At 44.1% G+C, this 14180-nt stretch overlaps 1 protein-coding gene across 1 annotated transcript in view; it reads right to left on the bottom strand.

The window, feature by feature from the left end:
* Positions 1-886: 886 nt before the first annotated feature.
* Positions 887-14180, bottom strand: part of Gm4894 (predicted gene 4894) — a 30064-nt gene continuing 16770 nt past the window's right edge. Inside the window, exons 2-4 of the mRNA NM_177701.3 lie at positions 12813-12943; positions 7155-7286; positions 887-2825 (exon numbers count right to left, since the gene is read on the bottom strand). Coding sequence (NP_808369.1) covers positions 2698-2825; positions 7155-7286; positions 12813-12909 — 357 coding nt within the window. The 5' untranslated portion in view covers positions 12910-12943 and the 3' untranslated portion in view covers positions 887-2697. The remainder of the gene's footprint in view (positions 2826-7154; positions 7287-12812; positions 12944-14180) is intronic.

The following is a 14180-nucleotide window of genomic DNA, read 5'->3' as shown; positions in this document are numbered from 1 at the left end:
AGGAGTTCGGAGAGGGAAATCTATAGCTACAAATATTCATATCGAAAAAATAAAAGAGAACTCAAATAACTTAACGATATACTACAAGGCCTTAACAAAACAAAACAAGCCAGACCTGGTGGTGCAGACCAGAAATACTAGCTATTTGGGAGGTTGAGGCCTGAAGACTGCAAGTTCAGGCCACTTGTACTACAGAGTATGACCAAAATCATCCAAGATAGCGGGCCAAGATTTAGAAAAGAAGTATAAGAGGGCTGAGGATATAAATACGTGGCTCAGTGGTATAGCACTTATTAGCATACATGAAATCTCTTATTGAAATATAATACTGAAGAGGAGGGGAAGGGAAGGGAAGACGACAACTTAAACCCAAACTGAGTAGAGAGAAATACTAAAAATCAGGGTAGAAATTAATGAAGTGGTGACTGAAAAAAAAAATCCAAAGAATCGAAGAAAACAAATTAGTGTTACAGCTTAAAGGTGAAACATTGCTCACAGGCTCGTGTGCTTGAACACCAGGTCCCAAGCTGTTGGTGCTGTTGGGGAGCATTATGGAATTTTTTACGTGTGGTGCCTCGCTGGCAAAAGAAAGCCATAGGAGTAGAGCCAGCAAGTCACTGCCAACACCAGCTACATCTCAGGCTCTCTGTTTTCCAATCAGCCAGGATGCGAGCAAGCAACCCCATGCTCATTGCACCAAAGACCCAGCTGTTTTGCCATCAAGCTTTCCTCTCCCCCCCCCCACCCCCCCCCCCGCAGTGATGGTGCAAGTCCTCTCAAAGGGTGAGTCAAAACAAGTCCTTCCTCCATTAAATTGCTTCATGTAAGATATTTGGTCATAGCAACCGCAGCAAACCAATACACTAAAAGTTGATTTTTTTTTAAAGTTTGACAAGCCCTCATCCAATGTGAAGAAAGACTAAAATTAATAAAAGTAGAATACAGTGGTAACACTAAAATAGATGCCAGCAAAATCCAGAGGCTCCTAGGGGAATACTTTGAAAATGTATTTCTGAAAGGATGGAATGATAGGTTTGTAGACACATCTGACGTAGCGAAATTAAATCAAGAGGATATAAGCAACTTAAAGAGATCTAGAACAAACAAACAATGGTATTGAAGCAGTCACAAAGGGATTCCCAATATGGAAAAGCCCAGGACTAAGGAGGCTTACCACAGAATCCTACCAGACTGAAAAAACCACAGTTTCCATATGATTTCATTAAAACAAAACAACAACAACAACAGCACTGTCAAACTCATTCTTGGAGGACTGTACTACTCTGGTATCAAAACTAGGTAAGACTACAATAAAAACACAAAACTAATCAGCCAACTCCTATCTCGACCATAAATGCAATAATTCTCAATAGATTACTAGCAACACACTAAGAAGGTCATACCCTGCGGCGAAGTTGTTTTCATTCCATGGGTGTAAGAACAGCTCAATATCACAAATCAATATATGTAATATAGCACACAGACTTGAGATAGAAATCACGTGGCATCTCAAACCAAAAGGATCATGCAGAAAATGCATTTGACAGAGTTCAATACATTTTACTATAAAAGCCCCAAAGAAAGTAGAAGAGGGAGAATGCCTCAACATAATAAAGGCAGAATGATAAATCTATAGACAGCATCATACAGAAGGGAGAAAACCTAAAAGCATTCCATTTAAAATTGGGAGTGAGACAAAGGGGCCCACCCTCTCTGCACTTTTCAATATAATGCTTGAAATCTAAGAGCTATAACACGAGGGGGTGCGAAGGGGGTTACAAATAGGAAAGGAAGAGGTCAGCCTATCCCCATGTGCAGGCAATATGATCCTGTATTAAAAGACCCCAAAAGCCTCAGCAGAAAACATTAAGAGCTGTTAAAGGCTTTCAGGAAAGTAATAGGATTAAAATCAGCACACATGAATGAAGAGGCTCTCAAGGTAGGTATGGTGACTCACATGTGTAATTGAAGCACTTGAGAGTCTGAGGCAGACTGATCATAGTGAGGTTTGAGGCCAGCCTAGAGTACAGAGCGACTTCCAGACCAGCCTGGGCTACAGAGTAAGTCTTTGTCCAAAATATAAACAAACAAGCAAAAAAGGTAGTTTTTCTACATTTTTAATATTATTTATTAATTTATTTGTTTATTACTTATTTAAAGTCTGCTCACAGGCCCCTTCCAGGTCACTCCCTTGCATAATCCTTCCTGTGTTCCTACCTTCTCCTCTGAGTAGGTAAGGACCTGCCTGGATACCCCCACCATGGCACTTCAAGTCTCTGCAAAGCTAGACCCATCCTTGAGCTTTTCTACACTTTACTAACAAACTTACTGAGGGTGAAATTATGTTATGTGTTGTGGGGTGGCGAGTGTCATGCTTACAAGCTTATAAAAAAGAAACTGGAGATAAAACCCAATCAAAGAGGTGAAAGCTTCCTCAACAAAGGCTTTAAAACACTGAAGAAATTACAGGAGACAGTAGTCAGTTGAGAGAATCCCTGTGTTCACAGATTAGCTGTGGAAATGACTGCATTGCTGAAGTGCTCTGTAGGCCATCATAACATACATACACCCTCCCTATTTGTTGCCTATTTCCTTGATAACAGCCACTTTGACTGGGAAAAGATGGAGTCTCCATGAATAGGGGACTGCAGATGACAAACAATAGATCTCATACCACAAGTCATAACCAGTCATTTATCATGCATCTAGGAGTAAACATGGGGCATCAGGACAATGTCCTGAAATGATTACAGAGTTCTGTCTTTGCAGATTTTTCTTCTGATGTGAAATCTCATTGACTGTAGAGTGTATCTGCCATACTTCTGCTGTTGTAATGAAATACTTGAGTTAAACTTTAAAAGAAGAACTTTTTTTTACAATTTTTTAATTAGATATTTTCTTTATTTACATTTCAAATGCTACCCCCAAAAGTCCCCTATACCCTCCCCCGTCCCTGCTCCCTAACCCACCCACTCCTGCTTCCTGGCCCTGGCATTCCCCTATACTGGGACATATAATCTTTGCAAGACCAAGGGCCTCTCCTCCCAATGATGGCCGACTAGGCCAAAAAGAAGAACTTTTATTTTGATTTACTGTTTCAGAGGTTTCAGTCCTTGGTCAATAACTGCCAATAAGGATAATATTATATACTCAATTTTTTTTAAATATAAGAAAAATTTTGAGTGATTTTACTACAAAGGTATGATAAATGATTGATGAGATATACTTACCATGATTTATTCACACAAAGCACATACATATGGAATATCACTTGATACACCTTACATATGTACAATTTATATAACCATTTTTTAAAAGATAGGGACAACTGACTGTTTATGGAGAGAAATACCTATGTTTAGGGGATCACAAAAATCTTTTGTGTCAATTTCTGGGGGATGAAAACAGAGGAGAAACGGTTTCTTTAATATTGGCCCCCTTCCAAATTCAAATGCTCGAATCTAGTATCTCAGAGGTGACCTTATTTAAAGATAGTCTTTATAGGGTTAAGCAAGGACATTAGGATGGGCTGCTGTTCAATGTGTCTGATTTCATCAAAGAAAGAGGAAATTTGAAAAGTAGAGACATGCGTAGTGGGAAGACTGAAGAAAAGAGAGAAGCTGGCCACACAGCGCAGGGAAGCCCCAAACTGATTTGTTCCTCTCCGTGGTGATTTGTGGTTTCTAACCTGCAGAGCTAATGCAGTTTAGGTTCGGAGTCCTGGAACCTTTGTCACAGCAGCCTTAGGAGACTAATACAGTTGGATGTTGCACGGCTGGAGGTTGGGTAGAGAGACAGATGTATAATGGTTCTCAAATAGTTGCTGTAAAGCCCTTTCAACACTGCTTTTGCATTTGAAAACTGCAAGTGTGTGGAGAAAAAAAGACCATTACCAAGTGTTCTTTTCCAGCAAAGAAAAGATAACTCTCTTCCACAGTGTGGCTTCATTCCTAGAAATTCTGTGACTAGATAATTCCCCACCCAGAAAAGAGCAATGAGCTTAAGCCAGCTCATTAGCAGTGACATTTAACACATACGTGGACACACACGCACACACTCACACACTCACACACACACACACACACACATACGTGGACACACACGCACACACTCACACACTCACACACACACACACACACACACACACACGCACGCACGCACGCACGCACGCACGCAGAGAGAGACTCACACACAGGGAAACACAAGCATACCCTACATTTTTATTCAGAACTTCTTTAGAGATTCTGTCTAAAACTATGAAATAAAAACAGCACTTCATAAGTACACTCTCACTTGTCTCAACATAAACAATCCAGAAGCAACTCGGCTGCTCGTCCCCTGAGGAATGGCTGGTTAAACAGTGGTTCATCTGCAGAACACTGCTGCAGTTCAATGAGCTGTCTACACTGCTGAGTGCAAACTCTCAGTCGCCGCCCTATACTGTATCTCAACCTGTATTTAAAAGGAGTTACATGGTTTCAATAGTGATAGAGCATATAGCAACACCATTAAAATTAAGGAAAAGTTGAAAGAAACAGGCCATTTTCCTGTGAAGACTCTAATAGTAAAGTAGCTTTATCTTCTAAGTGCACTCCTGAAACCCTACTTGAAGAGGAGGGGGAGGAGAAGGGGGAGAAGGAGGGGGAGGAAGAGGAGGTATCCAGGACTAATCAAAACTGCTAGTCCTGAGGGGCCAGAGGCAAAAGCAATGAAGGGCCCTGGAGTCAAGCCAGGAAAGCAAGCTGAGGGGAAGAGCCCAGCTTTGAACAGAGTTAACACTGGAGGATTTGGATATGGTGGTGGCTGTGAGGTTTATTCATTGAGAACTCAAGTCTTAGAGGAGCCAGCAGGAGAAGAACTACCAGAAAGACTTGGGTCAGAAAAAATAGATTTGGGACTCTGACTTTCCCACTACTTGTGGACAAGGCACAAGCTTCACTCTATTTTGTCCTTTGTAACAAAGGTGAAAGAGTAAATGTCGATGTATCTAGATACCTGCTGTCAGTGTTCAGAGGCAAAGTCAGTGCATCCTAGTTCATACAGCAGATGCTCAGTAATGATGACAACAATCGTTATCGCATCTTCCTGTACATTCATTACACATGCTCAACCATGTCACTGTTGGCATCAGTGTCACCGTGTTTTCTTAGTCCTCCTCAGAACTGAACAGAGGGAGACATTTTCCTCTGCCTTCCCTGCTTTCTGTTCCACAGGCCAGGAGTCTCCTATTTCTTCATCTTTTATTATCTCTGTGCGCAGCTGAGGAATGCAGTCTTTAAACGGCTCAGATGGCAGGAAGCCAAGGGGAGAACCCATCACAACAGTGTCCTGGTAATAATTGGCTCTGATTCATTCATACAAATTGTTTATGTGTGCACTGTGCCAATGAAGACATCAGGAATTGGAAACCAAGCGTAGGTATCTGGCTCAGAGCTTAGGTTTTGATTGCTCTGTGGCTCTATGGGGAGGGGGAAGAGAGGGCTGGAGAGAAGGAAACATCAGTTGGAGGAAGAAGAGGAGGAGAGAGACAAAGAGGAGACTGGAGCAAGAAAAATCTGGCTTTTTCTAAAGGATCCAAGTGAATAGAGAGGCACTATAAAGCACAAATGCTATTCATGAAGATCAGAATGTGATAAACCACCCATTTCCATAAGTTAGTTCTGGGGGTATCTCAATAGAATGTTCCACTCTGGGAAGTTTCATGGTTCAGCTCTGTCCTAGACTCTCTATTGGTTGGATAAGTTAGGTGGCAGAAGATGAGGCTGTGTCCCTCTAGACTGATGAGCATAGATATCAAAGAGGTTCTTCACCCATCTCCTCACCTACAGGGCAAGCCACCATCACATCTCAGATGGAAGGAGAGCCTCCAAGATCTCCCCACACTGCATTCCACCTTGTTTCTTTCTCTTAAAAAAAAAATCAAACCTTTCCACTTTCTGTCTCACATGTTTAACATCCCTCACAGGCAGGAACCTCCCATGGGTTTCCTTGGCAAATTTACCAGAGTGTACCTCACTCTTTCTCTGGTGAAAGGAAGCCAGTTCCTAAAGTAAGCCAGTGCTCATAGAACTTCAGGCTAGAGTCAGTCCTCCATGAAGAATATCCCAATTCCATTGAAACTTCACATTCTGTTTTAACTGTGAACAAGTGGCTGTGGTCACTCCCTACTCTCCACCATCTTTCTGTCCCACCAACATTTCAGAAGAGGTGGAGAGAAAGGGAATGAGATGGCTTCCAAGAAAGGTTAAGGTTAGAGACCTGGTATCATCAGTCAGGTGAAGTCATCCACAGCTGTAGTGAGAGTTTTGGCTTCATTAAAAACATAAAAATGTTATGTGAATGTGTTTTGGGGTTTTTTCTTTCTTTTTTGGGGGGAGTTTTTTCAAGACAGGGTTTCTCTGTATAGCCCTGGCTGCCCTGGAACTCACTTTGTAGACCAGGCTGGCCTCAAACTCAGAAATCCGCCTGCCTCTGCCTCCCAAGTGCTGGGATTAAAGTCGTGTGCCACCACGCCCAGCGTGGTTTTGTTTTAATCCTGGGTATAGGATACAGGGCTGCTTCAGATTGTCCATAGCAGCTGACTATGATTTGTCTCATGCTCTGGCAGGGACATGATTTTGCCAGCTGAAGATTATATTTAGAGTTCTGTGGACTTTTGAAAGGGTATAAAAATGCCAGAGCCCTGAGAGAGCTGGCGCCGGCTACTCCCCACTCTACAGCTGCTGTTCTTGATGCTTTTGCTGGTTGCTGGATTGCTGGTTGGAGATATCCTCACACCAAAGATTGGACATGCCCCAAGGAATTCAATGCTCCTAATCAGCAGAAACTAATATAACAATATAGATGCCCCCTTTCCCCTCGAACCTTCTTTCTCTCCTACCTAGTGTTGGGAGTTTGTAAGGGTTAAGGATGGAAAAGGGTAGTAGGGAAAAGAACCCAATAAAGTGCCCAAAAAGTACAGTTACACACAGGGATCTCAATCCCTGAGATTTCTTTTGTTCTTTCACCTCAGTTGGTATCCTGTCACTTGCCCTTTCTTTACAGCCCTGTGACTTTACTCCCTATTACCCCCAACTCTATCAACACAACAACCCTGACAGTTAGACATTCAAAGTGACTGTGCTGGTTGGCTTTAACTGCAAACTGATACTTACCTGAGGGAAGAGTTTCAGTTGAAGAATTATCTAGATCAGGCTGGTCTATGGTGAGTTGTCTTAAATGTTGATAAATGTGGGAGGAGACAGCCCATTGTAGACAGCACCAATTCCTGGGTAGGGACTCCTGAACTGTATAGAGCAGGAGAAATCTAGATGAGAAGAAAGTAAGCAAAGACCCATTCACTTATTCTCTCTCTACTCTTGACTGGGGATGTTTCCCGTTCCAACCTTGTCTTCCCTGCAGAATGGGCAGATAACTCTAGAACTGTAAGCCATGTAAGCCCTCTATTCCCTAAAGCTGCTTTGGGTTGTGGGATCTTGTCACAGCAACGGAAACAAAACTAGAACAGCATCCCTCTCCTGGAAGGTCACCAGCCTCTTCTACTTCCCTCCCATCACCTAAGTCTGGAAACTGATGTTTGTTTGGTTTTATGTCCATTTGGCAAAAGCCTAGTGGCACAGTGTCAGGATCTGTAGCTGCTGCCCTGGGTTGGCCTTCCTATTGCATAACAAGCGCCTTTGTTCCTGGCTGAGTGTCGACACTACTCAAATGTGACAATGCTCCTTTTGTTCTCATCCTCCCAGCTCATCAGCTTCACCAGCTCCACGCTACACCAGCTCCACCACCGTGAAAACTGAATCAGCACAAGCCAACTGGAAACTGATGTATGATGCCCTGAGATGCTGCTCCGGATGCTACAGAGATGCCCGTGATTGACGTCTTCTCCTGATGGTCTCACAATTGCTTGGCAGGGGTGGAGTGGGGGGGTCTTGTTACTTGTCAGCCATACAAGTAATAAGCTATTAAAGTGTGTGGCTATTGCTGGATTCAGGCTTCCCCAGGACTATAGATGACCAAGAAAGACAGACCTGAAAAGGTCATTGGGTCCATCCTCCAGTTTCCAGGCTAGTCAAACTCTAAAGACCAAGGAGAGTCTATCATTTTGTTTAGTCAGTAAAGGGGGCGCGTTCTATTCTCTTTTCACAGATGAAAGCGTGGCCTCAGATGAAGACACAGCCAAGAACACAGAGGCAGCGATGGCTTCATCAGTGACCTTGTAAACTTAAAGTAAACATGTCTAGGTCATTGTCTCCTCTCCTGCCTCTCAGCTACTTCTGATCAAATGCAAAGAGGGAAGGAGGCAGATCTGTCCCTAAGTTAGCTGAATACAAGTCTGAACTCTAAAGAAAGGTTCTTTGTAGAATGGGGCCTGGAGAGTGCCTGCAATCATGATTGTCATGCAGAAGCAACCACCTAAAGATGGTACCCACTCCTAATATCTTGGCATGAGTAATTAAAGCAGAGGCACTCATGAGATACAAACACACATGTCTCCAGCCAAGTGGGAAAATTTTCCCCACTGAGATCTAACAGAAAAGTCCCAGAATGAGCGGGCAGAGGATTGTGGGTAGAATATTCCAGGATCCCCTGATAAAGGTGCAGGCTATCCACAGGCTTGGAGCCTATTCATTTGTTTCTTGCTGAGAGATATGTCTCCCTGAGATTGGCTGGCAGTCAGTGCATTATCCAGAGCTTGAGGATGGGGTAGCCTCCCCCAGCTGGAACTCCAGGTCCCAAATGCTACTGCACATGCTTTTGCGAACCATGTACATTAAGATGTTTGCTTCTTTTTGTTTTCAGTGGGCAATGAAAGCTATTCCTCTTTGGGGAAACTCCATTTATTTGGAGAAATTTATGGAAGCAGAGCCTCCAGCCCTTGTTTGCCCCTCCATCCCCAATGCTACCCATTCTGTTGCTTAGTGAGAACCAGGTCCCCAGGAATCCCAGGATTTGAGTAAGAGAAGGTAGGAGTAGAAAGGAAAGTACTAGGTAGGGGGAGGAAAAAGCTGAGAAAGAAGAGTCCGAGAAGCAAGGGAGGAAAGAGGATATGATGGCCAATACTGATTGTCAAGTTGAGAGTATCTAGACTCTTCTTGGCATATCTAGGGTGGATTATGGTGGGAGTGCATTCTGTGGACAAGAGTCCTGGAATGAATATGAAGGAGAGAGCAAGCTGAGTGCCAGCATTCTCTCTGTGTGTGTGTTTCCTAGCTCTGGAGGCAGTGCGACTTTCCTTCTATCATGACTTCTCCACCCCGAGGGACTATATCCTTGATCCCTGAGCCAAACAAGTCCTTCCTCCCTTAAGTTGCTTTTGTCAAGTAGTTTATCATTGCAATGAGCAAAGTAATTGATACAGAAATGGAGAAGGGAGGTGTCTGGAAAATGATAAAGCAGGTCAAGGGTAGGTGGAGAAAAGACCAGGGAGGTACATCACAAGAGCTCTCTGTTCGTTTCAGTCTGCATTGTAGGAGTTGGTATCTCCACACCTGCTCAGAACTGGATGTCACTGATAGTGATTTCCCTGGAGGGTGACCCAGGCTATGCAGCAGAAAATAAAAGCTGCTCTAGCAGGGATAATAATATTAATAAATAAAATGGACTAAAGGCCAAGGTTATTAAGTCAAAGCAAAGCTGGCTGCAGAAAGAGCTCCTCACTTTCTATGTGCCTTCAATTGGTGTCTAGGGGGTGCTTTTAATGCCTTAGCCACATGATATTCTAAAGTTAAGAGAAACCTGGACATCTCAAGGGGGCTATTCAACCCCCTCATTTGACAGAGAAAGCTCTGAGAAGTTGATTTATTTTCTCAATACCAGTCAGCAAGTTAATCACAGAGTCTGACTCAGGGGAAACTCAATTCTGGTTCTAAGAAGTGACAGAAAGCTGAGGACCTGGGAGTTTTGACATCAGTCAGCTCTGAATTCCAATCTCAGCTCCCAGTCCTGCAGTGGGATCTGGCTCTTTAGAGTTTCCTATGGGAAGAATCAAGCGAAATGCAGCAGTAAAAAAAGAAATGGATGTTTCTCTTTTTAATATCAGCCTTGGTCAAAATTGCATTTTTCAGTGTGAAGTGGAGTTCAGCTGGAGCCTTTCATCCTGGTGCTGAGGATGACGTCATAAGAACCTTCTGTGTTAGCCCTTGTTGTAATTTGAATAGTCCCCATAGTGCATTTGGATACTTGGTCATTAGAGAATGGTGTACTTGACAGGGATCAAGGGGTGTGGCCTTGCCAGAGCAAGTGTGTCATTGGGGGTGGGCTTTGCAGCTTCAGATGCTCAAGCCAGGCCCAGTGTCTCATTCTGCCCGCTGCCTGTGGATACAGATGTAGAACTCTGAGCTCCTTCTCCAGCACAATGTCTGCCTGTGTGCTGCTGTGTCCTCTGTGAGGACAATGGACTAAACCTCTGACTCATAAGCCAGCCCCAATTAAATGTTTTTCTTTATAGGAGTTGTCATGGTCATGGTGTCTCATCACAGCAATAGAACAGTGACTAAGACAGCCCAAGACTACAAGAGTCCAGGGATCAAAGGAACTCCAAGATCTCAATATGAGAAAGTGTTCTTCCCAAACAAGTGAGACTTAAAAGTGTTGACTCCGTTAACCTGCCCAGGCTCATTCCCCTTCCTCCCCACTCATTCACCCCACAATATAGAAACTGACACCAGCCATCATGATAGCTACTAGCTTGTGTGGCTTTTTACATTTAAAATCATTGAGAGAAGATAAAATGGAAATTTCAAGTCATTCCACTCATTGTACTTCCATTGTGACACATAGTCAATGGCCACCGAATTAGACATCAGTATAGAACATTTCTGTCATTTCAGAAAAGGCTACAGCAGCATCCTCATTAGCCATGATTTCTATTTCAGCGGGTTCTGCATCATTTATGTTCAGTGTGGAGATTAATTTCAATCATCAGCTTTAGTTGATGGGCAAGTACCTAAGAAGCAAAACCTACCTCTGAGTACGACCATGAGGGTGTTTCCAAAGAGGACCTAGTAATCAGAGATAATAGCTCAGAATGTGAGAGGTGCCATTTCATAGGCTGGGACCTGATAGGAAAGATGGAGTGGGTAGAAAGCCAGCTAATGTGGGTGCTCTTCCCCCACACCTCACTGTGTCTCTCTGTGTGTCTTTCTCTGTCCCTGTCTCTCTCCCTCTTCCCCCTCCCGCTCCCTGCTTCCTGGCCATGATGTGAGTTGCATTGTATACCTACTCTACCACAACAGGTTGAAACCTCTCAAACAGTAAGTTAAAGTAGATCTTGCCTTCTTTAAGTTCTTCTGTCAGGCATTTGTCATCATGTCAAAGGGTCTAACTGACACTGTTAGCTGTCGTCCTAAACTCCAGAAGTAAACATTTCATAAGTTTATGTATATGGGTACATTGTCTACACATACATCTGCACACCAGAAGACAGCATTAGACAGTTGTGACCTGGCATGTGGGCGCTGGGATTTGAACTCAGGACCTTCAGAGAGCAGTGCGTGCTCTTAACTACTGAGCCATCTCTCCAGCCCTCACATTCATAAGTCTTGTAAGTTTTGTTTTATTGGTTATTTGTTTTATATTTATTTGTTTTGTTGTTTGTTTGGTTGGTTGGATGGTTGGCTGGCTGGCTGGCTGGCTGGCTGGCTGGCAGAAAGCATTCTGCTATGCTGCCTAGGATGGCCTGGAATTTCCTATGTAGCCCCAGGCTTGCCTTGAACCACAACCTTCTTCCTCAGCCTCCCGGGTCTGCACCGCCATGCCTGGTTCTCAATTCATAAGCTTTAAATTATGTTGTAGTCAGAGTGACCAGCAGAAATCTCATGGACCCCTGCTCAGAACTTTGAACTGAGCTTGAATCACTGCCTTGTCACACTTAGCCATCCACTCTACCTGCCCACGAATCACTTAACAGTCACTAGGCTAACTGTCACAATACTGCTGTGTTTAAATTCAAGGAAAACTTTACAACAAAGCCCTATTGACCCAGAACACAAGACAGTTACCATATGCCAGAGAGAAAGTATATTCATAACTATACCCTTTGAATACCTATGGTGAACATGAAGGGGGAAAGCACAGTATATGTAGGGTTTGGTATGATCTGCAATTTCAAACTCCCACTGAACAGAGATGTGTCTAAAAATTCATCCTACTTTTATAGATTTATTGTTCTCTCCTAAGCTTCGATGTTCCACCTAAAATTGTCACAAGCCCAGCTGTTGACTACTGTCCAGAATCTAGAGTTTGAGGATAAGAGTTTCCCATCTTGCCTCACTGCCCCTGGCTGGCGGTGGACAGCCCTGCAGGGGTGCACCAGTGCTGAACTGCTGAAGGGCCTCCCTCTGGGGTAGCAGATGACTAGAAATCAGGCCACTCCGTGTGGCTGACAGGGGTTGACCTGCTTGCTTGTGTCTTTTCCTCTTCAAGTTCATCCCTGACTTCATTGTAGCTCCCCAGAGGCTGCAGGTTAAACAGCCTGAACTCAGGCACCGAGGTCCCCGCTGGGTTGCTCACAGTCCAGGGGCGAAGGAGCGAAGGATGTTGAATTAACTCTCTTTCCTCATTTCCTCTTCTTGCCGTGACCTCAATTTCCAGTCCAATGTATGTGCTAACAGCAAGCAGCAACCATAGCTCCCTGCAAATAGGAAATCTGAAGAGAAAAGGCCAGGCTCCTGTTTCCAGACAATTACTGGTTTCTCTGAGGAAGGCAGGGGATCAGGGGCGAGGGGAGGCTTGCTCTCCCGCCTGAGAAAGCATTGTTTATATTGTCAATTGAAAAGAAATGAGACTAATGAAAGCACATACCCACCAACTACCTAAACTGACGAGGGGCTCTTCTGCATTTGTTCTTGAATTTCTTCTTTGCAGCCAGCCTCCTGTGCTCAGATGTCTAGTAGCTGTCCATTCGCTCATTCCTTTTTCTGAGCCACACTTCCACCAGAATCACCTAAAAAAGGTTTTCATTTTCAGTGTACAGTTTCAGTCTATAGCCCAGACAAATTGGATCCGAACCAGTGGGTGGCAAGTGGGTAGAAGTGGGAAGGTATAGGCTTGGGTGTTGCAAAACATTCCCAGTGTATTCTGTTACTGGCTCCTGAGGAGGAGCCCTGCATTCACTCCTTCTTTGCCACATAGTCAGTCAGCAAATATGCCTTGGATGCTGAGGCCTGCTAGCTTGACAATGGAACTCATGTTCAAATGCAGAGATTCTCAGGGCTTGGCTACCCATTAGCTTTGAATGCCTATGATGCTCAGACCTGCCTCCAAAGCTATGACTCAGAATCTCTTCAGGGAGAGACCTAGGCACCAGTACTCTTTAAAATGTTCTAGGCCATTCTAGAACTGCCACTTCAGGGCGGGAGAACTCTGTGAAAGCTCAGGGAGACAACAAAGCTGCCATTTCGCTTTGGTGGGGAGATCGACACTGCTTCCCTATAGAGAGACATGGCTGCAGAGAGCATCCCAGCCTGCTGTCTCCACTATCAGCATACAGAGGACCCGTGTAGGACAGAATTCAAAGGGTATAGTTATGAGTGCTGTCTGGAGGAAAGCTGCCGAAGTCAGACAAACTTCAGACTTAAATACCTTGCCCCTTTAAGAACATAGAGTCCACTTCAAAGCAAGGCTGTGGTTATGGAATGTCACCATTACTGGGGAGCTGGCTGGGGGACAAAAGTAAAAGCAGCCATCTTTGACATTCTACTATGTTTACCCTTTGTCAATATTGTCATCTGTCATCTGTGTTTTGGGGTGTGTGGGTGTGTGTGTGGGTGTGTTCATGCACGTATGTGCACACACTGGGCTTCTGGTCTGGGGCCCTCCACATGTTAGGTTGGTGCCCTACCACAGAGATACATACCATTCCTTATCAATACTTTAGAGTAGCTGCCATGAACCAGACACTTAAGTGTAATGAAATAGAAAACACACGCTAACCTTTAGGGAGAACATGATCAGACTCTCTGTCTCAAAGTTTCTTTATCATAAAATGAGGGTGTATCTGTAACTCTCCCAACTGCCGTGAGGATGCCTAGCCAAGCCAACTGAAGTAAAGAAAGGCGTCTTCTGACTTGCTTTTTGAGGGAACCAAACTCCCTCCCTCGTAGGGACAGCATGGTAACAGAAGCCTGAGGCAGCTGGTCCCATTGCGTCTGCAGTCAGGACAGAGGGAAGTGGATGCTGGC

The sequence above is a fragment of the Mus musculus genome, chromosome 9 (genome assembly GCF_000001635.26).
Source record: "Mus musculus strain C57BL/6J chromosome 9, GRCm38.p6 C57BL/6J".
NCBI classification, from domain to species: domain Eukaryota; kingdom Metazoa; phylum Chordata; class Mammalia; order Rodentia; family Muridae; genus Mus; species Mus musculus.
Note: the sequence above shows the minus strand (reverse complement) of the source record. Positions and strands in the feature narration are given on the sequence as shown.